The following is a 25,813-nucleotide window of genomic DNA, read 5'->3' as shown; positions in this document are numbered from 1 at the left end:
ATCTATCCAGCGATTTTGCAAAAGTTGCTTTAAGAAAATTCTCCAGTAAATCTTTCTGCAGTTCAAAGCTGAACCCTCCAGTAGTTTCCATAGATTTTTTTTTGTGATTTAAAACAAATTTCTTACAAAGGTTTGTCGATTTCTCCAACTTTGTGAAAACTATCTCGTGAAATTCTTCTTATATTTGTATAGGGTTCTCCCAAGAAAACCCACATATGTTTATTCCAAAGTTTCAAACATTATTCTAAGATGTTTTTTTTTTTCAAATTATAGTACTTCTACAGCTATTGCCATAGAGATTCGCAAATTCTCCCACGAAATATTCCAGGAAATGTTCCAGAAACTTTACCAAAGATTTTTCTGGGAAATTCATGGACCTTTCCATAAATTTTAACACCAATTCCGTAAATAATTATTCCAGGGGTTTCCTCAGCAGGTATTTTTTAAATTCTTTTAGGATTTCTCAAAAAGTTCGTCTAGGGATGCCCAATGTACGGCTCGCGAAGAGTTCGAAGACCTTTACATATCTGACCTGCTAACTGTTGAACCAATTACTTCAACTTCCAGCATGATGTTTCTTTGTACAGTAAACTCTCTCTTACTCGATGTTCGATATCTCAGAATCGAGTTGGATAGACATAGCAAAAGCTGGCTGTCATGGCTACTTCGATAGTCCCTTGGATTGCATTTGCACTGGTTTTGTGTTCTCTAACTCGATACCTAACCAGATAATCCTTTCAATATCGAATTATGGTGAGTTGACTTTTTAGTATGTTAGTTTTTCACTTAAATTTACTTATAACTTCAAAATCACAAGAATTACAAACTTGCGATGTTCAGCAAAAATGTGTATCTTTACTTCCTCTGCAACTCTTCTGAAGACCACATTCACGTAAAACTGAAAATAAAAAAGTTAGACCAAAATAACTGATTTTTTGGGTCCACCCTAAGTTAAAACTTTCAAATTCAATTTACTTAGCTCAAATGAAGAGTTAGATCAAAAGTGTCTTCGACAAAGTTGTTCAAAATAACATTTTCTAAAATTTTGCAGAAGAGCACAGCCACAAATTTCATCAAACAAAGTAGTTTGAGTCAAAATTTTAACTTAAATAAGGGCCACCCTATTCAACGTTTTTTCTTAAAAGATGCAAAACTCAATTACGAATAACTTCTCTGAAGACATCGAACGTCTAAAATCGACGAGATCAGACAAAACACTCTTTTCCGGCTAAATTGTCGATTCAATCCATTGTGCAGTGTTCTCAAAAGTTGTAAAATACTAATAATACAGGGGATAGGCAAAATGATTGAGATAGGCAAATAGCAGTTATTACCGAAACGTATTTAAAACCTGGATCTAAACTCAAAAGAGATCCTAACTTTTTTGTTTATCGTAACGATCGACTTGATGGGGCATGTGGGGGAGTTGCAATCATCATTCATAGGCGTATAAAACATCAACTGTTTTCATCATTTGAAACTAAAGTTTTTGAAACTTTAGGTGTTTCTGTTGAAACACAGTTTGGTAAATATACTTTCATAGCTGCCTATTTGCCTTTTCAATGCTCTGGGCAGCAAGTTAATCTGCTCCAAACTGACTTGCGTAAATTGACTCGCAATAAGTCAAAATATTTTGTCATTGGTGACTTTAATGCCAAACATCGGTCATGGAATAATTCTCAAAGTAATTCCAACGGCAGAATTTTATTTGATGAGTGCTCTTCAGGATATTTCTCAATTCAATACCCTGATAGCCCCACATGTTTTTCCTCTTCTAGAAATCCATCTACGATTGATTTGGTCTTAACCGACTCTAGTCATCTTTGTAGCCAACTGATTACTCATGCTGATTTTGATTCTGATCATGTCCCTGTTACATTTCAAATATCCCAAGAAGCGATTCTCAATCCTATCAGCTCCACTTTCAATTATTTACGAGCCGACTGGAATATATATAAAACGTATGTTGACTCTAATCTTGATGTTAACATTTCTTTAGAAACTAAACTTGATATTGACAATGCTCTTGAAACTTTAACAAATTCCATTGTTGAAGCCCGGAGCATTAGAATTCCAAAATGTGAAGTAAAATTTGAATCCGTGATTATAGACGATGATCTTAAACTCTTGATCCGTCTTAAAAACGTGAGGAGAAGGCAATTTCAACGCACTCGCGATCCTGCTATGAAAATTATATGGCAGGATTTGCAGAAAGAAACCAAGAAACGTTTTGCTCAATTAAGAAACAAAAATTTTGAAAATAAAATTTCTCAGTTGGACCCTGGCTCTAAGCCCTTTTGGAAATTATCTAAAATCTTGAAAAAACCTCAGAAGCCAATACCGGCATTGAAAGAGGAAAACCAATTATTACTAACTAATTGCGAAAAAGCTCAAAAACTTGCTATGCAGTTTGAAAGTGCGCACAATTTTAATTTAGGACTTACTAGTCCAATTGAAAATGAAGTTACTCAGGAGTTCGAAAATATTCTCAATCAAGAGAACGTTTTCGAAAATGCCTGGGAGACTGATTTGGAAGAAGTGAGAACTATTATTAGAAAATTCAAAAATATGAAAGCTCCTGGCGATGATGGAATTTTCTACATCCTCATCAAGAAACTTCCAGAAAGTAGCTTATCATTTTTAGTTGATATATTTAACAAATGTTTTCAATTAGCATATTTTCCTGACAAATGGAAAAATGCTAAGGTTGTTCCAATTTTAAAACCAGACAAAAATCCTGCAGAAGCTTCTAGCTATCGTCCAATCAGTTTGCTTTCCTCCATCAGTAAACTTTTTGAAAAGGTTATTTTGAACAGAATGATGGCACACATCAACGAAAATTCAATTTTTGCCAATGAACAGTTCGGATTCCGCCATGGACATTCGACCACTCATCAACTTTTACGTGTAACAAATTTGATCCGTTCCAACAAATCTGAAGGCTATTCTACTGGTCTTGCTCTTCTAGACATAGAAAAAGCATTCGACAGTGTTTGGCATGAAGGTTTGATTGTAAAATTAAAAAACTTTAATTTTCCAACATACATTGTTAGAATAATTCAAAGTTATCTGTCAAATCGTACACTTCAGGTTAGTTATCAGAACTCCAGATCTGAAAGACTTCCTGTAAGAGCTGGTGTTCCTCAAGGCAGCATTTTGGGACCAATATTATACAATATTTTCACATCTGACTTACCTGAGCTACCTCAGGGATGTCAAAAATCTTTGTTTGCGGATGACACAGGCCTCTCCGCCAAAGGACGAAGCCTGCGTGTCATCTGTAGTCGATTGCAAAAAAGTTTGGATATTTTTTCTTCATACTTGCAAAAATGGAAGATTTCTCCTAATGCTTCCAAAACTCAACTAATAATATTCCCACATAAACCAAAAGCTTTTTATTTGAAACCTTCAAGTAGACATGTTGTCACGATGAGAGGGGTTCCAATAAATTGAATTGGCCACATCCCCCGGGGCACCTGGAACCTACTATAAAGTGGTTATGGCAGCCGGTGATGCTGGAAATGCTTCGGAAAGCATAACCTTTGAAAATAATGAAGTTTGATGCCCATATTGATATGGTTCCGGATATGTTCCTAATTGACCACTTCCCCCAGGGCACCTGGAACGTTCTATAGAGTGGTCTGTGCATCTAATGGTTCTGAATACGCTGCAGGAAACATCATTTTTAAGGTTGATGTCCACTTGGATATAGCTCCGGATAATATTTACATGATTGCAAATACAAACATGACTGACCATGCTTTCCGGAAGCAGTTTTACGAAAATGGTCATATTTCTGAAGATTTCCAACCAATCTTAATGAGTCCGGTGGCATTCAACTTCCTATTAGTTCTAGTTTCTAGGAAAATTGCAAACATCTATCTAACTTTACACCACACAAAAATACAAGCGACAAAAAAATGACGTTTGGACATGACCTCAGAAAATCCGGAACATCTCCGGTGTCCAGTGGCCAATATGCATGGCCAAGGAAGTTCCTAAAACTGGACCAAATTTGCCGTCGACTGCTTCCAGATGCATCCAATTTCATCCATTTTTCATAAAGTTATAAGCATTTGAATTTGGGCAAAATTTTGCCTATCCCCTGTACATTCAACTAGTGGTATTTATTTTGATTTTCGTTTTTCCAAATTCTCGTTAGAATTTTTTGAATGTAAAAAATAGCCAAAAAACACAAATACGACCTGAGGCATTTCCTAATCTTCTCCAAATTGGATGAAAATTTGTCTGGTAGTTTGTTGTAGTATTGTAATTAGGACTAGGGGGTGACTGGCTGAATCCCAGAAATTTCGATTTTTGTGAAATGGTCTGATATACACATGTAAAATTGGACAATCGGCAAATATAGCTCTCAGTTGATTACTGTGGAAGTGCTCATTAAAATACTAAGCTGAGAAGCCGACTCTTTTCTATTTGGAACGTAACGTCAAAAAAAGAAGAAGGAAAGTATGTTGGAATTGCTAGAACCCCAACAATATAGTTTCTGAGGTTCAAAAAATTTGAGCAGGCCTGCTCTGGGGATTCCACATGAAGTTCCTCCTGATATTCTCTTAAGAGATTTCTTTAAAATGTCATCTAGAGATTACTGCTGGAAACTATTCGAAGAATTTCGTGTTTGTATCCTCAAGCAAATTTTCAAGTTTTCAAAAGGTAAAGTTTTCACCAGGAAACACTAGAGTAATTTGTCTAATGATTCCCCCTTAGATTTCTTCACATTTTTTTACAGGGATCCCTCTCAACATTACTGCACGAAATTATCACGCGTTTGTATTTTTTCAGTACTTATTATAGCAATCTATTCTAAGAATTGTTCAAAACTTTATCAATGTTCGAGGTATTCTTTATTAAGGATTGTTATCAGAGATTGTTTTGGAATATTTTTTTTACTCAAGAATTCCTAAAATCATTTCTAAAACAGTTTCTTGGAAATTTCCCGGAGTGGTTCTTGGATAAATTACTTGAGGACTTCCTTGGGGGATTTTAAAAAGAATCTAGAGTAATACTCTGGAAAAGACTGTTCATGAAAAAAATAACTGGTTGAATATCTGAAACTGTTAACTGTTAATCCTTATGTTTACCAACGGAACTAACAAATGTTCATTTTTCTGATAGATCCCCGAAGTAAAGACATCAACGATCGTTTCTCACATGACAGCCCAGTTACATCATAGCACATCTCATTTTTGCATGTTTTAACCGATGCCACCCGTCAAAGATGGTTTATGTTTATAGCATGTATAAAGATAAGATCAGTTTTATCGTCTTCACTGCGCTGTATGACGATGATGTTTGGTGCAATCCATTTATGCAACTGTAAAGAACACAGGTTTTCTGCTCCAAAGCACCTCAATGCTTTAGCTGTAACCTTTGGCATCACTGACCTTTGCCTACAGAACGCATTCCCTCAAATAGGTTTATTCCGAGCAAGGTGCCCAACAGCAGTCAGTATTTTAGGCACCCAGCGAGAGAAATCCTCCCTTCCGAAGAAGAAAGAATGGAAAATCGATATTATTGATATTCTCGGTGTTCGTCGTCTGTCTTTCTGCCTCGCTTCCTCTCCCACCGGCCGATGGACGACAACGTGTCTCGCTTTGCGTGCAGTCAGTCCTTATCCCATTTTTAACCTGCTTTTCGATGTTCGGTGTATTGTGTTGTTATCCCTGAGCTCCCACCCACAGCTTAGATTAGCGGCCCATTGAGACTTTCGCTCTTCTCTATATTTCATTCCACTCTGTTGCTACTACAGAACTGAATCAGAGCTACGTGCATTCTATCTCGGCGAGTACGATGCCTATTTTTGCGATCCAATTAAGTGGTAGGAATTAATGACATTTAGTCTAATGACACTTGGTCGAATAACGTTTAGTAGAAAGTACGTTTGGTCGAACGGGCATTACTCGCGTAATTTTTCTAAAGGACGTATCTAACCTATGAGAAGTTCTCTTTGTTTTCTTTCTCTTGAATCAATAACTGAGCCACATTAACTTCATCTGTTGCGTTTGTATGAAACGCTAGCAAAGAACATTGTCTTTCGATCTATAGTAAAAAACTTCGCAAAAGCTTTACACGAAGAAAATAAAAAACCCATATATGAGTATTTTTTAAATTACTTTTGAGTTATTTTCTCTCATTCGCTTTTTCTATTGTTATCACAGAGCCAAGAGCCAAACAGCAAGCCCTCGACCTTTATGATAAAAACGTGCATTCTATCTATGCGACTATGATGCCTATTTGTGCAATTCAATTAGAAAACGGTTGAACTAGACGTTTCCACTGTCCTCTTTTCAGCTCGATCCGAAGGAATCCAATGAGATCGGAGCGCTCGATGCGGCCAAATTTCTCAAAAAATCCGGACTGAGTGATGTGGTGCTCAGCCGCATATGGGACCTGTCGGATCCCAGCGGTCGGGGCTTTCTCACCAAGGAGGGCTTCTTTGTGGCACTGAAACTGATCGGACTCGCCCAGGAGGGGTCCGAAATCAACATCAAAAACATCTACAACGAGCTGCCGAAACCCCCCAAAGTGGTATGTTTGATTGAAATGAACATTTCCCCCTCAGGTTCTTATCGATCTTTATCCCCCCTCAGGGTGACCTTCCAAAAGTTCCCGCTCAAGTCAAACTGGTGCCGACGGATAACACCGACTGGTCCATGAAACCCGAAAAGCGACAACAGTATGAGCAGCTGTTCGAATCACTCGGTCCGATGAATGGGCTCCTCCCTGGCGCGAAAGTGCGCAACACGTTGATGAATTCCAAACTCCCAGTGGAAACGCTAGGCCGAATCTGGGACCTAGCCGATCAGGATCGCGATGGAAGCCTCGACAAGCACGAATTTTGCGTCGCCATGCATTTGGTGTACGAAGCACTAGACAAACGTGCCATTCCAGCTACCCTACCGCCACAGCTTCAGCGGCCAGCACAGAACACCAGCAATGGCGGCAGTTTCGATGCATTCGGCAGCGGTGGCGACGGAGGTTTTGTAGCAAACTTCCCCACAGATATCGCACCGCCACCAGTAGTTCCGCCACTTCCAGCGGTCACTCGAGCCGTTCCGCCACCGATTGTCCCACCGGCTCCACTTGTTCCACTCATTCCAACCGGCGCCGTGGATCCGTTGGCCACCGCCGGTAATGCCTGGGTAGTCGGCACGCTGGAACGTTGCCGTTACGAGGAGATTTTCAACAAAAGCGACATGGACCGGGACGGGTTGGTGTCCGGGCACGAAATCAAAGAGGTATTCATCCAGTCTGGTCTAGCACAGAACGTCCTGGCGCACATTTGGGCCCTCTGCGACACCAACCAAATCGGCAAACTGCGCCTGGAGGAGTTCTGCCTGGCGATGTGGCTCGTGGAACGGGCCAAAAAGGGAATTGATCCACCGCAGGCACTGGCCTCGAACATGGTTCCGCCTAGTCTGCGCAAGAGCTCGCTCATCGCTGCACCGGTAAGTTGTGTGTTTCAGTTCGGAAAGAATTTAGTAACGATAATTACTTCACCCACCCCCTAGGAACCGAAACCGACGTACAACAACCCGGAGCTGGAGATGATTTCCAAAGAGATTGAAGAACTGGCCAAAGAGCGTCGCTTGCTGGAGCAGGAGGTCGCCCAGAAGGAAGCCGACGTTCGAATAAAGAACGGTGAAATGCGAAGCTTACAGGTAAGTTAATAGTATTACATACCATCACATTTATTTTTCATATCTGGGTTAGACAACACGATTTTCCTAAATTGGTTAATAAAATTGACGCTATTTTAGCATATTGTTAAAAACATATTACATTTCATTTGTCGCAGTTCAGAATTTTTACTGGTGAATTTATGTCACATGCTTGTACGATAATGAAAAGTTTTTTTCCAAGGTTTAATCCAGGGAATATTTGCAGGGATATTTCTATAGTGATTTCGCCTGGAGCTTCTGAACCTGTTTCTGTCGGAATACCATCAGTGATGGCACCATAGATTCCTCCAGTAAAATCTCTTCTGAGATTTCTTCTGGAATTCCTCCAAAGATTCCTCAGGAAACTTTTCCAGTAATTATTACAGAGATTACATCATGGACTCCTTCAGAGATTCTACCAAAGATTCTTCAAGCGATTTCTCCTGATATTTCTCAAAAAAATCTTCTTTAGAGATTTTTGCAGAGATATCTTCAAATTTTTCGACAATTTATAAAGAATTATGTCATATGTTTCTCCAGTGATTTCTATACAAAGTCCTCTCGAGATTTCTCTAGGAATTATTCCTAAAAAAATCATCTAGGGATTCTACAAGAACTGACTTCATAAAAATTCTATAGAAATCTCTCTGAAAGTTTCCTTTAGAAATTTGTTCAGAAAAGCACTACATAAATTGAGGGGATTAGAAGCAAAGGGGTGTAAGTAACAAAAACCTACTTTTGAGAGAATCGATTTTGAAGTTTTTCCACCATTTTTTTCATCCCATACAAATTGTATGGGAGCCAACAAAACCAGCCCTTCTTCTATGAGTTATGTTATTTGTTTCTATTGGACGGAAAAATCACCGTTGGAAAGCTTGGGAACAGTAGAATATTTTAGTATACTTAACCTAAAACCGAACAAAATGTCACCTACAACCCTTACAGTCGATTAGAAATTTTCGGGAGCAATCCTTAGGGGAATTCCTGAAGAAAAAGCTGAAGAAATCTCTGAAAGAATCCCTGTAGAGATATTCCTAAAGTAATGCTTGGAGTAGTCTCTAGAGAAACTCCTGTAGGATGGATTATCTAAGTTAATTACTGAAGGACTCCTGGAGGTATCTCTGGAGGAATCATTGGAGAATCCTTGGAGGTATCCAAGGAAGAATTAATGTAGCGATTTTGCTGGTTTAATCCCTAGAGAAAACCCGCTGTAAAGATTTTTTTGAAAATCCTAGGTGACATCTCTAGAGGAATCCATGAAGAGATTTTCCAAAAGGAATTAGTTAAAAATTCACCGGATTTTGTAGACATTTTCCTACTGTAATCCCTAGAGAAATCGTTAGGATAATTTCTAATGAAACTCCTGCAGAAATTTATGCGAGAATCACGGGAAGAATTCCAAGAGAAACTCTTGGAGGAATCCCTGGATGATTTTTGGGAGGCCCAAAACGAATCGCTCGAGAAATTCCTGGGGAATCCCTGTTGGATTCTCTGGAGAGATCCTTGGAGTAAGTCATGTAGCCATTTTCCTGGTTGAAATTTTATAGGAATCCCTTAAGAAATTCGTGAGTTGTAGAACACCTGGAACAAATTCTTATGAAATCTCTGGAGCGAGTAGTGGAAGAATCTTCGGAATAATTCCTGGACAAATCTCGAGAGGACTACTTGGGGATATCTTTGTATGTAACCGTGGAGGAATCCCGGAATAAAACTCCGGAATAATTTTTGGACGAATCTCATGATGCCTACTTGGGGATATATTTATTTGTATCGGTGGAGAAATCCTTTCAGGAAACTCTTGAGAAATATCTTGAGTAATCCTTGTCCTTGTGTAACATCTGAAACAATTCCTGAAAGATCTTCTACGTGAAACTTCAAAAGAATACCAGCAGAAATCGTTTGAAAAAAAAACCTGGGAAAATTTCCGTAAAAATTGCGGAGTATTCCTGAAAGAATTCTTGAAAGAGATCCAAGAATTCAAGTAATTCTCAGTAAAATTACTGGAAAAAATCTATGAAGGAATCAGTGGAAACATTCCTGCAAGAACTTTTTGTGAAATCTCAAAATAAAGGAATCATTCCTGGAATAATCTTTGGAGGCATTGCTGAAGGTATTCCGAGAGAACTATCAGAACCGGTCTAAAATGGCTCATGGCGAACAAAATTGTATTTTTGAAGTTACTTTTCGAAGCCGACGGAGGAGGCCGCTTGAGCTTTCCTTCGTGTAGTCGTGATCTTAGGTCCAGATATTACAATTACGATGTCGTCCGCGTAGCCAAATATTTTGACGGTCTCGAAAGACGCCAATCATCTCAGGAACACAGTCATCGATATGACGGATTTTTGCTGAACGCCGGTCTCTTCTCTAAATAAATCGGATTTAGTGTTTCCAATGATCATTCAGAAGGTACGGTTGGTGAGAAAGTTTTTTACGAATTGTAAAACGTGACCGGTGAAGCCCCAGCTGGCTAACTTTTCCAGAACGAATGGCGTCCAAACCTTTGAGATTTCTAATGAAACAATTTTGGTATGGTGATCCAAGGATTTCGCCTCCTGCAGAGCCTCGCTGAGGGCCGCAAAGTTGGTAGTTGTACCGTAACCGGGCCGAATGGCGTGCTGTCAGTCAAAGCATGCTGTAACTCCCTAATTGAAAAGGTTGATTATGGCAAGCTGCACGCACACTATCCTCGGGTAATAGTTTATGTCGTTCGCTGGCAGTTGCGCCGGTTTGGCGGACAAAGACCGGATCAAAAGCTCCAAAGGCTGCGCTGCAAGTTTCGTGAAATAATTTCCCAGGCCGTCAGCAATGATTTCTGGGTCTGCAGTACTGGTCCCTTCAATATCAAGGTTGAATGGAGTGACGACTCTTTTCCCGTTGAAGGCGTTGACCTTAGCCCATAGGTCCAGCGGATGATTGTATTGCGTTGATACTATCCAAGAACTCCATCCAACAGACTCGTTTAGCGTCTCGGATGGCTTACTGACGAGTGTTGCGTTCGATGTGATCCCGATCAAGGATTACATCTCGGTTTGGATGGTCAGGTGGTACTCTTTTCATGGCGCGAAGAGCCTTTCTACGTGCCTTGATCTCTTTTTTGATCGCTGGAGACCAAGCTTGCTGCTAGTTTTTGGGCATTGAAACGGCTACCGCTTGCGTGAGAATGGCAATGAATTCTGCCATGTTACTTGGGTGGCGAGTGCGGAGTGATGCACTGACGCTCTTATTATGGACAGTCCAATCTGCCTCATCATATAACCATCGAGGACGCCTGGTCGTTACGGGAGCCTCCACGGCTAACGAGAATTGAAGAGGATGGTGATCGTTGCCTTGTGGGTCCTAATTTGCGCACCAGGTGAACCTTCGGATCTCGATATTGAAGGGGCCATCGAATTAGGAAGGTAACGAGTTATAGAACACAAGACCTGTGCAATCTGCGATCCAAAGGGCCAACGCAATGGGTTGCTGTGTGAAAACACAAGCGATTCACTAATACAATCAAATAGTTGTGTATTATCTATACATAATCACCTCCGCACCTCTATTAAAGCACATTGATGAAAACCAACTTTTACTCCCACGAAGAGGAGCATGATGAGCGTGAGCATGAGCATAGATGACCGTACAATTCGTAGTTGCTACTCCGTGATTGACCAGAACAATCGAAGTTGCACAGGGAATTAATGAATGGGGGGGCTTAGGATTAGCTGATCTTTCTTCAATGTGCACAAATCGTGAGCTCAAATATTAAAAGTCAATAACGGCGCCGGCCACGTCCTTACGGTCATCGGGGAAGGGAAGAAATTTTAGTTAGACAACCGTTGTTACTAGAGACCGAGTATATCTCTGCATCTCCACAGTTGTCCTGGAAAGAATATTGGGTTTGTGGGATATTTAAGGTAAAAATCTGGGAGTCACTAATGGTTGGTGATGTAATCCATGATATATTCACGCCTAATCGGGTTCGCGATATTACTCGATAATCGCATTGTGCGCCGAACAAGTGTTTGTCGCCCGCCCCCACAGAAGCAATCGACGCGATCAAAGGATCAAACACAACTCTGTGGTTGTCAAAGTACCCACAAAGAATAAGAATAACTCATTGTCCTCCGAATAAATCTTGAAGAGTTTCAATTAGACGTGTTCAACCATGGTCCCACTGCTGGCATCTGTGACACTGAGTGTGGTTCTAGAAATTATCTCCAAGCTTTCGAAAATGTTCCAATGTCACATGGACATACAACTTAAATTTTGCCTTTTACAATACTTTCATATTATTCATTTCACTTTTGTTACAATGAACTAAATAAGGTACCGCGGGGCAAGTGGGAACTAAAAAAACGATAGTTCAAACGAATCGCACAATAAAATTTTCATATGTAAATATTTTTCAAATCTAACAGCACAATTACATTTTGGCAACATATTTGTTGGTGTGTGCATGAAACTGATCGACTAAATTCAAAATAGTGAAATCCTTGGTAGGAAGCTTTAGAATGAGCCATTTGACGCAGTTACCTCGCTAAACGGGGCAAGTGGGACACATCCAGTTTCATACGTCAATCCACATCAGTAAGTCAACCATTACAATAATAGGATTGAAAAATCATAGATTTTTAATTTCGAGTACATTTTTGATGTACATAAGGGATCAACCATAAAATACGGAACGCTTTATGAAGAAAACGTTTATATAATAGTATGTCACCTCCCATTTGATATTACCTGAAAATATCTCAATAAAAGCGTAAAGAGGAATTAAACCTGTTCAAAATATATCATTTATAAGTTGTTAATTAAAAGTTAGAACATAAATAATCAATAATTGACGAAATTATAAATATCTTCTTCTTTCTGGCGTTACGTCCCTACTGGACAGAGCCTGCTTCTCAGCTTAGTGTTCTTATGAGCACTTCCACAGTTATTAACTGAGAGCTTACTATGCCAATGACCATTTTTGCATGCGTTTATCGTGTGGCAGGTACGAAGATACTCTATGCCCTGGGAAGTCGAGAAAATTTCCAACCCGAAAAGATCCTCGACCGGTGGGATTCGAACCCACGACCCTCAGCTTGGTATTGCTGAATAGCTGCGCGTTTACCGCTACGGCTATCTGGGCCCCAAATTATAAATATGTTTTGTTATTATTTATGTGCATAGTAGAAAACCGTTTAATCGGGTGGAATTGTTTTCTGTCACTACTAAATTTGGCAGAAATAACAAATAAAGTTCAAATAAAATAGAAAAATAATCGTTCTCATGATGCATTTCAAATTTCATCTCTGTTTTTGTTCAATTTTGAAGTCGTATATCAAAAATAAAAACCAAATAAAAATATATAGAAGAATTACACATTTCTTCTTCCTCTTATGCAATTAAGTAATTTGAGATTGATCTTTTTTGATAAAAATCATTTGTTTTAATGTTTTAGTGTTACTCTTTAGGAAAATATATAAAACGTCTACGAAAAGTTTTGATTCTGGTTTTTGTTTTGATAGGTCCCACTTACCCCGGGTACAAAGAAATTTTGGGGTAAGTTAGATCATCGAAAATTTCATATGAAATGAAAACATAATACCGGTTTATCATTAGCAGCTTGTAATAATACTTAAAGTTGTTACTTACTGATGGAAATTCAATTTATAAAACATTTATTTTTTGCGGGTCAATGCAAGACGTGAAACGTGTCAAAATGTATTATGCAAGTTGAAAATGGCGCTGAATTGACAACTGTTACATGGTAATAAAAATTACAATATGTTATGCACCTAATACATTCCTTGTCATTATATTTTCAACTTCCTAGAAGAATACCCCCATGAAAAACTTTTGCTAAGTGAGCTATGACGAAACGCCCCACTTACCCCAGATTCTCACTTGCCCTGGGTTACCTTAATATTCCTTCCAATTATCTTAGTAACGATTGCCTGATCGGTTTCATTATATGAAAAACATTTCAAGTTTACCTTGAATAAACGTTCAGTTTTGTCGTCAAAAGTGCAAAATTTGTTCCTCTTTTCTACAAAATGTTTGAGAAGTAGTATGCGATCTTTAATAGCTTCCTGCAAAACGCGGCGGTCTCCTTTCTTTGCAATTTGGAAGGAAATGTAGATTCCCTTAACGGAATTCAAGATCACCTGCCTATATCCCGAAAGACCTGTTCCTAGAAGCTGCTTCGATTTAAAGATCGGAAAATTTGTCTAAAGCATTGAATTGCTTATTTTGATGCAATTTTCATCATTATTCATTCCACCCTTAGAAGGATCAGCGCATTCATCCAAAGAAACTCCCTTCTTCAATTTTGCCACGTTTAGCAACAGGTTAAACTAGTGATCCTTTATAGAGAGATAAGCGGAAGTAAAATGGAATGATTTGGCAACAGACCAGCAGTGCTGATTTTGCTCGGCGTCGAGAATAATATTGTAACACGGACATGACTTCCTCATTGCTATCAAGTGTATTTTGTTTCGTTATAGATCTTTGTGCTACATATCAAAACTAATAAACAGCCGAAAAAAATCAAAAACTAAAAATCGCATTGTCAAAAATTCAAAAAAGTAAAACATTTCATTTTTTTGATTTATGCAAAATTACTTTTACCGAAATAATTTCAAGCGGATTACATTACTCCTCAAGAAAAGTTCAAAACAAACATAACGCATGTTCGTTTGGCTCACACTTTGACAGCTCTCGCTGCTCGATTGGCTCACACTTTGACAGAAATGTCAGCTTCCGCGAATCTCTCTTATAAAGGATTTCTACACGGGAAAAAATTCTGTAGTAAAAATTACTATTTTAGCTGAATACGCCCATTCTTGAAACTACCATGCAATTTCAGATCAATTTACTATGATTACGGTACATCCCACCACATTTCTGGTACATTTGACAAAAATAATTTACAACAATCTGATTTCGACTACAGACATGGTAAAATCAAGCGCATTTCTGGTCTACTGAAAATTGCCGGTGCGAGCGCTTAAGTTAACCCCCTAAAATGGTAGTTTTCACCGCACAATTTTTTTGCGTGTAGGTTAAACAATCTCATTTTTCCTTTTTTGTCCCCAAACAGAGCGAACTGGACACCCTGACTGCCACACTGAAGCAATTGGAGAACCAAAAGGGCGAAGCACAGAAAAGGCTCGACGATCTCAAAAATCAGGTAAGTGGTCACTGTTCCCCATGGGAGCTCCCTTCAATCGGAAAGCGATCGGTTTCTTTATTATTTCCGCCTTAGTGATAACGTTTTCGAGTGCTAATTCATTCATTATCTCTTAGTAACTTATCAATTTTACACAACATCGAGCCTAACTGATAATGGAATGCTAGTTTTCTACTCGCTACTAATGATAACCAATCAATAACCCCAAGATGCGTACGGCGATCGCTTTCAAACTAACGACCAGATGTTTACAATATGACTAACTTTTCTTGGTAACTAACATTTCTAATAGCATGCTGCTAGTTTTTACAGTGTAACTTTGAAAGTGGAACATTTTCATTTTCAGCAAAAAAAAACACTGAAAAATGCTTGTTGAACTACTGAAGCATTCGTCAGTGAATCTGTCAATTCGCTAACTCAACCTATCGGACGTTATTATTTATTCACTTATCTTAATTTTACCTTCAAACTCCTATTTCTAAAACGGTGTGTGCGTGTGAACAATCAACGGGGGTGCCCATCTCGAATTGAAAACCAAAATGCATATTTCGGCTTGCAACCCAAATTGTTTCGCTCTTGCTCCGAATAACACATCGTGCGGTGGTGCATTTGTGATGCGTGTTGTGTTGCTACTAAAACCAAACCCGAATCGGAAACATTGCATCTTGGAAATCAAATTATGCGAATGGGAAACCTAAAACCTGGTGCAAACAAACTCCTCTCACCGTCGTCCTGTAGAAAGTTGAGGTAGATAGTGCCATTGATAGTGCCCGGGATCAGGTTAGTTTTTGGTTTAGTTTTATTTTCTGTTTCCTATTGTGTTTCTGTTAGATTTGTTCCTTTCTGTTTTATAGTTTTGTGAGTTTAACTAACACTAACTGGTCGAATGGATTAGAGCTAGGGGTAGTGATGACTATGCAGTATAACATTTCCTGCTAGAAGTGTCCAATTGGCTGGATAAATTGGCAAAGAAATCGGGTTCAGATTTGCTTTCGCGCTTATGACTAAGATTAAATTGAACGTTTTCGATGCACGTGAAACCGGTTTCAAATAACAATCGTTGGACATTTATGTTTACTTCAATAAAACATGTAGGTAGCCACCTAACAATCTTTGTTATCGAAAAACGCGTTTTGTTCAGACACTAGTTACCCTCAAATGTAGGCGCTCTTCATTTTGTAGACCTATCCTCCCTGTCGTCTTCGAGATATTAACAAAGTCTTATAATATATCATATTATATAAAAAGGCACATGTTGATATGTCGGATGATTTGTGCCCATTTCAGACCGCCTTAGCTCTTTCTGATTGTGGTATTGATGATCATCTTCTTCTTCTTTCTGGCGTTACGTCCCCACTGGGACAGAGCCTGCTTCTCAGCTTAGTGTTCTTATGAGCACTTCCACAGTTATTAACTGAGAGCTTACTATGCCAATGACCATATTCGCATTCGTATATCGTGTGGCAGGTACGAAGATACTCTATACCCTGGGAAGTCGAGAAAATTTCCAACCCGAAAAGATCCTCGACCGGTGGGATTCGAACCCACGACCCTCAGCTTGGTCATGAGCAAGTTGAATTACGCTCAACAGCTCAACGTTCTAATGTTTGTCTAGAATTCACCTTATTATCTAACAATTCTCACCATCTATTCCCCAAGATTACCTCGTGGCACAAACATATGTCTGTGATCGAGGGTGCAGCAGTCCGGAGATCCTTGCATGAATTCTCTCCAGCAGGAGTTCATCAGGTAGTTCTGCAGAAGTTAGTTTCATCAATTTAGAATTCATTATGATTTCAATTCAGAGCAATCTATAGAACCATGACTGGAGAAATCTATTGTATATTTCCTTAAATAGTTTCTGAAGATATCCTTGCAGTAATTTATGTTTTAATGTTTGAAGAAATGTTGAACAAAAATCTTGGAGGAATTCAAAGCAAATCTGGAGATATTGGTTGTATTATTGAAAAATCGTTGAGGAAATTGTAGGAAAATCCATGGGAAAATGATTGGTTGAATTCCCGGATAAATGAGGGGTGTCTGGAGAAAACTATGATAGAATCTTCGGAGGAGTTCGTTGAGAAATCCCTTGGGAATCTATAGAGATATCATTACCCTAGCTTCAAGGCTTATTCCTATTGTGATCCCTGGGAAAATCATTGATAGTTATTTTTTTCAACGCGGTTGCCACATTATATACAAAAAGTTCTTATAGAACACTAAAGTCGAAAAGCCGGCTCTGTCCTTCTGGGAACGTAATGCCTCAGAGATGAAGGTTCTTTCTGGCAATGTCCTTTCAATTAAATTGTTCCTAGTATTCTTTTCAATAACCATTTGATTTATATTGTTCAGAAAGTTCTCTGGGATCTTCTCCTGGAATACTTCTAAAAAAACCCTAAGGCAATCCCTTACTTGAACGATTTCTTCATAGAACAAGAATGTTCATACAGTTTTTAGACAGGAATACACCTAAATATTTATCCAGGAATTCCTCAACTAATTCATTTCAAATTGTTTAGATTTATTTTATAAATTTCTCTGAAATTCCTTATCGAAAAAATAGGTGCACCTCGTCAATACTTTCTAGATTCAATAAAAAATCATCTAAGGATTTCTTTAGGAATACATTTCAAAAGAAATTTCAAGAATTCTTCTAGAAGTTTGGGAAAATCAGGAAAAACCCGGGAATTACAAATAACCGGAGAAATACGGGAACTATCCTGGAATTTAGAAAAACTAACCGGGCAAATATGTATTTCAAACCTAAGACTTCCGGTTTGTTTAAATTTTAGGCGCTATGGGCAAAACTGCATTTTTTCCAGATGTTGTACGACTGCCTGTCACTCGTACTTTGCATGATGAATAACTTTTGGTGAGTTGGTAGAGAAATAGTTAATCTTAATCGATCTATAAAACTTTTCTAGAAGGGTACTTAGGAATTGCTGGAAAGGTTCTTGGAAACATGCTTGCGAGATTTCCATTTCAATTAACGGCATATTTTCAGTTAGATCTTTGCTGGAATCCTAACGGAAATCGAAACGATAATTGACAAGTTTCTTGAAAGTTCTTTCAAAGAGATCACTGAAGAGGTTATTGTTAGATTGCTAATAGGGTTTTTAGAAGATTCTAGAAACGATCAATTTTGTTTGAAATTCTTAGTAAATCTCCAAAAAATATTTCTCAAGAGATATCCTGGCATTAATGATAATACTGGTTCTTGGTGAAGGCTTGTCTAAATTACTAGTTGAACTAGACCTTAATCAATGACAAAGTTCTTCTGAGTGACTGAGATTTTGTATGGATTTCTGATATTTACAACAAATTCTTCCAATCATCCCCAACAAGTTTCTTGTAAGATTTTTCCTGAATTCGTGGCAAGATCTTTGATGGATAAATAAATAGCGAGATTCTTCGCCAAATCTTTGATTGAATCCTTGAGAGATGCAGTTTTGTATCTATGTCAAAAGTGTTAGTCAGCTTCATAGAAGAACAATGAAATGTATTTGGAAATATCGTTTCTGTTAAAAACATCTCTCCTTGGATTCAACGTGAGTTTCACAAATCAAAAATTTCTCAATAGACCAGCCATGGGTTATGTGTAACGCATAATTCCGAAGACATTCTTAGAGGGCAATAGAAATGTATTTAAATACTACCAACATCTCTCTGATCTTCTTAGTAGGTAGATGGTCTTTTTGATATTTCAATAATTAGTTTATATCCTTTTATTTGAAAATTTTCCGTAATTTATACCACATAAAGCTTACAGTTTTCAATCAATTTAATATTTCATAGATAAGTTAGTTCAAGTCCTCCAAATTTGACCATTTTCTATGGAAGAAATCAAAAATATAAAGCCCTTGATCATCTCCCGGGTAGAGGAGAATAGCAAAAGAATAACAAAATTTACTATTAAAATAGAATGTTTGAATAGCAAAATTTGTTCTTTGTTTGTTTGATATAAGAGATAAAATAACAAAAATAATAACTAAGTTTGTATGGCATAAAAACTAAATATTTTGCCATTGTAATAACAAAATAATAGCAAAAATATAGGCAACCGTAAATAACAAAATATGTTATTATTTAGATATTGATAACAATATAATAACTAAATAAGCTATTCACAAGTAGATCCAAATAATGGTAATTTTAATTCTTTGACTTTAATATCTTAATTAGCATGATTGAAAAATAAAATTTTTGCTTTTTGTTTCTTTAATGAGTATCAAACGAATAGTAAAATGAGCTATTATGGCAAAATAGGATGTTGGTTTGTTCTCATGAATTATTTAAATAAAAAAAAAAAAAAAAAAAAAAAAAGTTTTTAAATATCAAAATAATAACATAATTTACTGTGATGGCGATGTTTGTTATTCTTTAGATATTTAATGTTTTTTAGTATTTTTGCACAAATAACAAATTTTACCATGATAGTATATTTTGTTATTGATTAGTTATTACATGACTTTCAAGTATAACATACCAATGACAAATTTTGCTATGATTGTATGTTTTGCTATTGATGAGATATTTATGTCATATATTAATAACATAATAATGGTTAAATTAGATATGATTGCAAAATTTGTTCTTATTCTACAATTATTTTGTTATTCACCTCTACCCGGGTTTGCAATCAGTTTTTTTTTTATATTTTGAGCAATCGGGAAAAAATCCGGGAATTTAAAAATTGATTTTGAATGCTAAAAAAATAATTATCTAATATTTTTTTTTAGGAGACCCTTTTGAACTATTCATTAAGGAATTTCTTCGGGGAATCCGTCAGAATTTCTTCCATGGATTCTTCTGAAAAAAAAAGCTTTAAAGATTCTTGAATGATTTTTCGAAGACATTTGTAGCGATTTCTATAAGATTATGTTCCAATTCTATCAGAGAATCTTCGAAAAATTTTGCAAAGATGGCTCTATGAATGCCTCCAAGATGGTCGTTGGAGGTTATTGTAATTTGTCTCTAACACATGACGAATAGAGTTGCGTGAATAGAAAACTTCGCCTCAGTAGTACAAAGTATTCCCTACTTCGAACATATTTCAATTAATGGCACTATAACAACGCCTGAAAGCCAGGTACTACTTGATTTTTATTTGTATTCATGTTCCTGTTATCGGAGATATATCCTTCTTTCAATTTATAGCTATTCTTCAACCAAAATCTGAAATATGTGTGCCCTACTCTGTTCGACAGTGACTCGATGGCTCGAGTTCTCAAACAATCCAACTCGAAAGAACATTCTATGACTCAAATAAAGAAGAATCATTGACTAAAATATTCACACTTATAATGCCAACCGAGAAACAACAGTCGATTATTGAAAGAAGGAAAAATCAATCAATAATAATACCTAATGTTATTACGTTGTTATTTAGTTATTATGCATATTACATTAGATTTCCTTAACTCAAAAGAGTGCAACTCGGCAAAACAGCATAAGTTTAATACACGGAAAAAAATATCAATATATATTAATAATGTATGTTATTGCTTATAGTGCTAAAAATGACTGAACAATGATACTGAAAAGAATTGCGTATGTTAGGAAGCAGTGAAAATCTCATATGAAAAAAGGCAACAGCTACAATTAGACTAATAATGGAGAGCTTCGATTTAAACGAAGAGAAAAATGTGATGAATACTATTTTCGAGCTTTGGTAAACAGATGATACTAAGATATTTTTTCTTTATCTTTATTAATGAGATTTTTAGCCCTGGACTAGTTTATCTCGGGACCAACGGCTTTCACCTCCCTTCCGAAGTCGTCACTGAAATTTTTAGTGACTATCTCAGGGATGGGATTCGATCCCAGGTCCTCGGCGTATTGGTATCGGCTTCTCCTGGTCCGTCCCCGATAGTTGTTTATCATAGAAAAATAACAAAATTATCTTGGAAATCTAAATTTTTTCGAACATTCATTCAGAGATATCTTCAAGAGTCCATCGAAGAATTCATTCAGTTATAACCAAGCTTCCGAATTCTCACTCACTCTCACGATAATAGATTTCTCCATCACCACAATTTTCAGCGAAAAGCTGCCTTGCGAAATTATCCGTCTACAAAACAAAGCGAAAATAGATAATGGCACAACTCCACAGCTGTGAGAATTTTATTTTATCATTCTCCTCTCCACGGAGAACTTTTCATGTGTCCATCGCCACAAGCAGCAGTTGCTTTTATGCATCAAATTAACTGCTACTTTCGTCAAGTTGATGTGGTAGCATGGATAGCGTGCACGCATCGCGGCTGTTTTTAGCAATGTTGTAGGTTCGAATTCCGTCGGCGGCACCAGTTTTTGTTTATCCACATAGTGATAATTCTCGGGAGAAGTTGGTGAGCGAAAATATGATGGGGTGAAAAAGAAATTATCCTTGGAGTGGAATGATTTTTGGTTATCCTCCATCGTAACTCTAGGGAAAATAAGTGTGAGCGAAAAAAGATATTCACGTGAGGAAGCAAAAAAGCATTCTCCTTACGTGCGAAAAATCGTGAATTTCGCATCATTGATACGATAATTCAGAACCCTGGTTATAACACTAGAATTTTCCATAAGAATCAATTCAGCAATACTTTAACAGTTCGTTCTTAAGTTTCTACTACAACTTATCAAAGGATTCGTTCAAGATTTGTTCAATGCCTTTTTACAAATTCTACAGGAATTTTAACGATTTGTCTTGAGCTTCCATCAGGATTTTCTCCAGGATTGTTTTCAGGAACTTTTAGAATATTCTTAAGAAATTCTTCCAAAGTTTCCTCTATGAATTATTCCGCGACTATCCCTATTATTCCTCCAGAGATACCTATAGGCATTCATTCAAAAAATCCTTAAAACTTTCCAATTTATTTCGTTAGCATACAAGAGTCGTGGGCTCGAATCTAACATAGGCACATGATTATTTTTTTCTTTCATTATTTCACTTTTAGCTTTTCCATCCTTTCATACACGAACTGAATTAATAATGATTTCAGTAGGTACAATGGAAGGATGTCTGCTACCTGGAAAAACCTGGAATTATCAGGGAATTTTGGGGCACAATCTGGTAAATTGTTTTGGTGGAACATGTTCATTCTGTGACACCAAATATTTTTAATTATCAACTCTACTTGCGATGTTCAGTCCTTAATTTTTTCTGCAATTTTCATTTATTCAGCAAAGCTTAAGCTTAAGCTTGCTAAGTTGGTAATGGCTAGTACAGTTCCCAGTTGTTGTTCATGAGCATATGAGATATGGTTGAGAACATTACATTTTTTTTTTTCAATTTGTTTCGCCTATTGTACAAAAACAATAAACTTTGTAGGAAAAGAGCAAAAACTACAACAGGTACGAAAATTGCTACATTGCGATTGCGATTTGATGCAAGAAGTTCCATATATGATCGTAGAAATGTATTCGCGTGTATGTCAACCGTTCCCTGTCTGTCTTCTTTGTGCCATTATTTGAACCTTCATTTGAACCGAAGTACACAGGTACCGGGTTCGGTTTGATACACTGGTGCAGAGACGAAGCGCGTTTTTGGTTCAACACAAGTTGCAAGGTTCAAACCAAAGTTGCACATCTGTTCTGTTCATGGGAAGACTGATCAAGAGTCCAGGATTTTTTTTTCCAAAAAAAATTTGTTGAATTTCCTTGAGAAGGAAATGTTTTAATGAATGGCGCTACTGTATATGGGATTTAACATTGTGACGGCATTGCTGTTCTGTCAACAACACAAGGCTACGGTGGCGCTATCTATGCTTTCCATAGCGGCCGTTTTGGCTATTTTAATGATCCATCGTGTTGCGCGTCGCTCACGCGGCCTTAATAAATAGTGGCGTTAAACGGGTTAGGCGTGAATGTATCATGGATCACATGACCAACCGCTGGTGACTCCTAGATCTTATCCCACTAACCGAATATCCTTTCCATGACAACTGTGGAGATGCAGAAGATTCTTCGGTCTCTAGTAACAACGGTTGCTAGCTAACATTCCTTCCCTTCTCCGATGACCGTAAGGACGTGGCCGGCGCCGTTATTGGCTTTTAAAATTTGAGCTCTCGATTTGTGCACATTGAAGAATGCTTAGCTAATCCCAAGCCCCATTCATTGATTCCCTGTGCAACTTCGATTGCTCTAGTCAATCACGGAGTAGTAACTACGAATTGTACGGTCATATATGCGCATGCTCAAAACCTGGATATTTTCAGGATATTCCCTGATATTTCAGGGAATTTCATTTCTGTACATGAGATGACACCCTGAATGCGGATTGGTATATTTTTATAGTTTTTCTACTCTTAAAACCGAACAATTTTTAAATATTTTTTTCTTATGTTTATTTACAATTTTCTTTCGTAGATCTGGTCAGAACTGCTTCAAAACTTAGAACAACCTAGGTGTTAAATGGGTTAAGATCATTTTACACAAATTTTTTTGGCGTAATTTTGTTTTATCAAAACAAACGCCTTCTCATAGAAGGGATACCACGATGCTCCCCAGCATATCGTTATTATCTTAAAAAAAACCCTTAAAAACCCTTGGGACTTACATGATAAGTGGCGAACTCGCCAAGGGCGAAAAGCCACTCATATAATGATAACAATATGTTCATCCATCCTGAAATTCCAAATGACCGAAATTAGGAATTATATCAGAGGATACACATCCACCTGACATATTGAGCTTTGCATCATGATTTAGTTTTTGTGAGTTGCTTGAGGAATAGTTAATGTTTACCAGTATTGTTGTTAGCAGATCCTGTGAAAAATCGTTGGTTTCCTAGAGAAATCTCAGGCAGGTTGTTCCCATAATTTTTACGAAAGTGTCAAGCTTCGTGATTTTCTGGATGAAGTTATTGAGCAGATTCAAAGTAGATCTTATAGAACATTAATGACACCCTGGAAAAAATAAGGAAGGTATTTAAGGAATCCTTGCAAGTTAGTTGATCAATTACTTTAGAGTTATTTAGAACATCACTAAAACGATGGATTGTTAACAAGGTTTTCAGTGGATTCTATCACAGAGCCATGGCTGAAAATGTTTTAAGTGCTATGATTTATGCATTATGATTTCCTGTTTGACGAATGCCTTGATACTCATTGTTGAAAGAGTCTTGTTTAGGTTACTTACTCGACTAGTCAGTGATCTATGACAAAATCCTAGTTAGATTTTGCAAGGAAATCTGCAGATTTACATCAAATTCTACCAGCAATTCTAAGCAACTTTCTTCTGAGATTCTTACTGAATTCATGGCAGAATCTTAGATGAATAATTAAATGGTAAAGTGCTTCTGATATTCTCAGACAGATTTTTGTTACAGTCTTGAAGAATGTTTTAAAAAGCAAAATCTGTAATGAATTCCTGTAAATATTTATGCTAATTTGGGTACATGTCACATGTTTTAGCAAGCAAGTAATCAAATATTGTTGGCGTAATATTGTTTCTGTCATAAAAATCTCTGTTGCTTTGCTCTTGGCTTCAACGAGATCAAACATTTCATGGGTTATCCCTAACGCATAATTTTAAAGACATTCTCATAAGAGAATAGGTTGACCATATTAAGCTCTGCCGTTTTGTGGAACTATGGTCGAAATTCAGATACATATAGAAATTGTTTCCAAACTACGAATTCTCTTTGAATTCTAGAGGATACCCGGGAAATATACTGGCATCAGAAAACTGATGTTGAATGGATTCTCTGAAATAAACTAACTTGCTTAAAGGATTGTCTTCTACAGGATATAATAGTCTGCCCTGAAGATTTGAACTTCAACTTGTTAGCTACCAAAGAAAAGACTTCGTTCATATTGGCATAAAGTGGCATTGGTTAGTACTATCCATTCCATCAACCTCTTGATCTGACCTTCGCGGAATCTGAGTCGTATTTTAGTCGTTCGCCGACGCATCCGACGGTCGACAGTTGCGCATCTTGCATATCAATTAATTACGATTCATAGTGATCTTTTTTTCTTTCGCTTCCACTCTTTCCTGTTATTTTCGCACTCCAATTAAAAAAATCAAATCGTGCATATTTTGCTCGCACTCGTGTGTTATTCGTACGTGATTTCTTTGCCAATTGATTTCAGCTTCTCCTTTCCTTCTCCAATTCCCGATTGTCATTCACTTTATTATCTATCTCCTAGTTACTCATAAGTGCTTGTTTTTGGTATTGGGTTAGTATTTTGTGTTCGTAACTACCTTCGTTCGTCACCGGTCTAAGAATAGGGTCAAATGTCGAGTACTCTACCATTCCCAATTTCTCCCTATACTTATCAAACGTGCCTCATTTAAGGTGAACAAAATTCGCGAGCAGTGCCAGAAGCAGGAGGCCACCCTCAAGGAGCAGGAAGGCGAACTGGATTCGCGCCGTTCGGAACTGCAGAAGCTAAAAGACGAAGAGCAAGCGCTCGAAAAGGAATACAACGCCAGTACCAAAGACGTCGACCGGCTAACGTCCCAACTGCAGGACACGCAACTCGAGATCAGCCAAGTCAAGGCGATGGTTACTCAAATCCAGGAGTACCAACGGCAGATGAACGACGCATTGGCCATGTTCCGAAATGCGATCGACACTAACGATCCGGTGCTGGTGTCCGACTACTCCTTGAAGATTGAACCCGAATTTAGAGAGGCCAAGCAAGCGCTTGAGGAGAAGGAAGTCGAGAATGCTAACAAACGGGATCCCTTCGGGGATAATAAGGCAAACGGTTTCGGTGCTAACGATGGAGAAACAGGGTTCGGCGATGATTTCAAAACCAACGGATTCGCCACGCAATTTGACACCAGCAATGGATTCCAGAGCGGTGGTGGTGGATTCGAGGACGGATTTGGCAATGCATTCGACAACAAACCCAGTGACCCGTTCGGCACATCAATGGGGGGAAGTGGTGCGGCTGATCCGTTTGCCGAAAGCAAAGGAACCATGCAGGATGTAAGTGTTTCGATAACATAGCGTAACAGATCAAACAATAACACTCACGATTTC

General features: G+C 37.8%; 1 protein-coding gene across 3 annotated transcripts in view; it reads left to right on the top strand.

Moving 5' to 3' along the window:
- LOC5569849 (epidermal growth factor receptor substrate 15) overlaps positions 1-25,813 on the top strand; it is an 80,237-nt gene that overhangs the window by 18,956 nt on the left and 35,468 nt on the right. For 2 of the 3 annotated variants that reach the window (XM_021846279.1, XM_021846278.1), the window contains exons 3-8: positions 6,310-6,546; positions 6,609-7,466; positions 7,530-7,679; positions 14,749-14,838; positions 15,577-15,618; positions 25,121-25,759. In XM_021846279.1, coding sequence (XP_021701971.1) covers positions 6,310-6,546; positions 6,609-7,466; positions 7,530-7,679; positions 14,749-14,838; positions 15,577-15,618; positions 25,121-25,759 — 2,016 coding nt within the window. The remainder of the gene's footprint in view (positions 1-6,309; positions 6,547-6,608; positions 7,467-7,529; positions 7,680-14,748; positions 14,839-15,576; positions 15,619-25,120; positions 25,760-25,813) is intronic. The other variant, XM_021846280.1, reaches the window with a different exon arrangement.

The sequence above is a fragment of the Aedes aegypti genome, chromosome 2 (genome assembly GCF_002204515.2).
Source record: "Aedes aegypti strain LVP_AGWG chromosome 2, AaegL5.0 Primary Assembly, whole genome shotgun sequence".
NCBI classification, from domain to species: Eukaryota; Metazoa; Arthropoda; class Insecta; order Diptera; family Culicidae; genus Aedes; species Aedes aegypti.
Note: the sequence above shows the minus strand (reverse complement) of the source record. Positions and strands in the feature narration are given on the sequence as shown.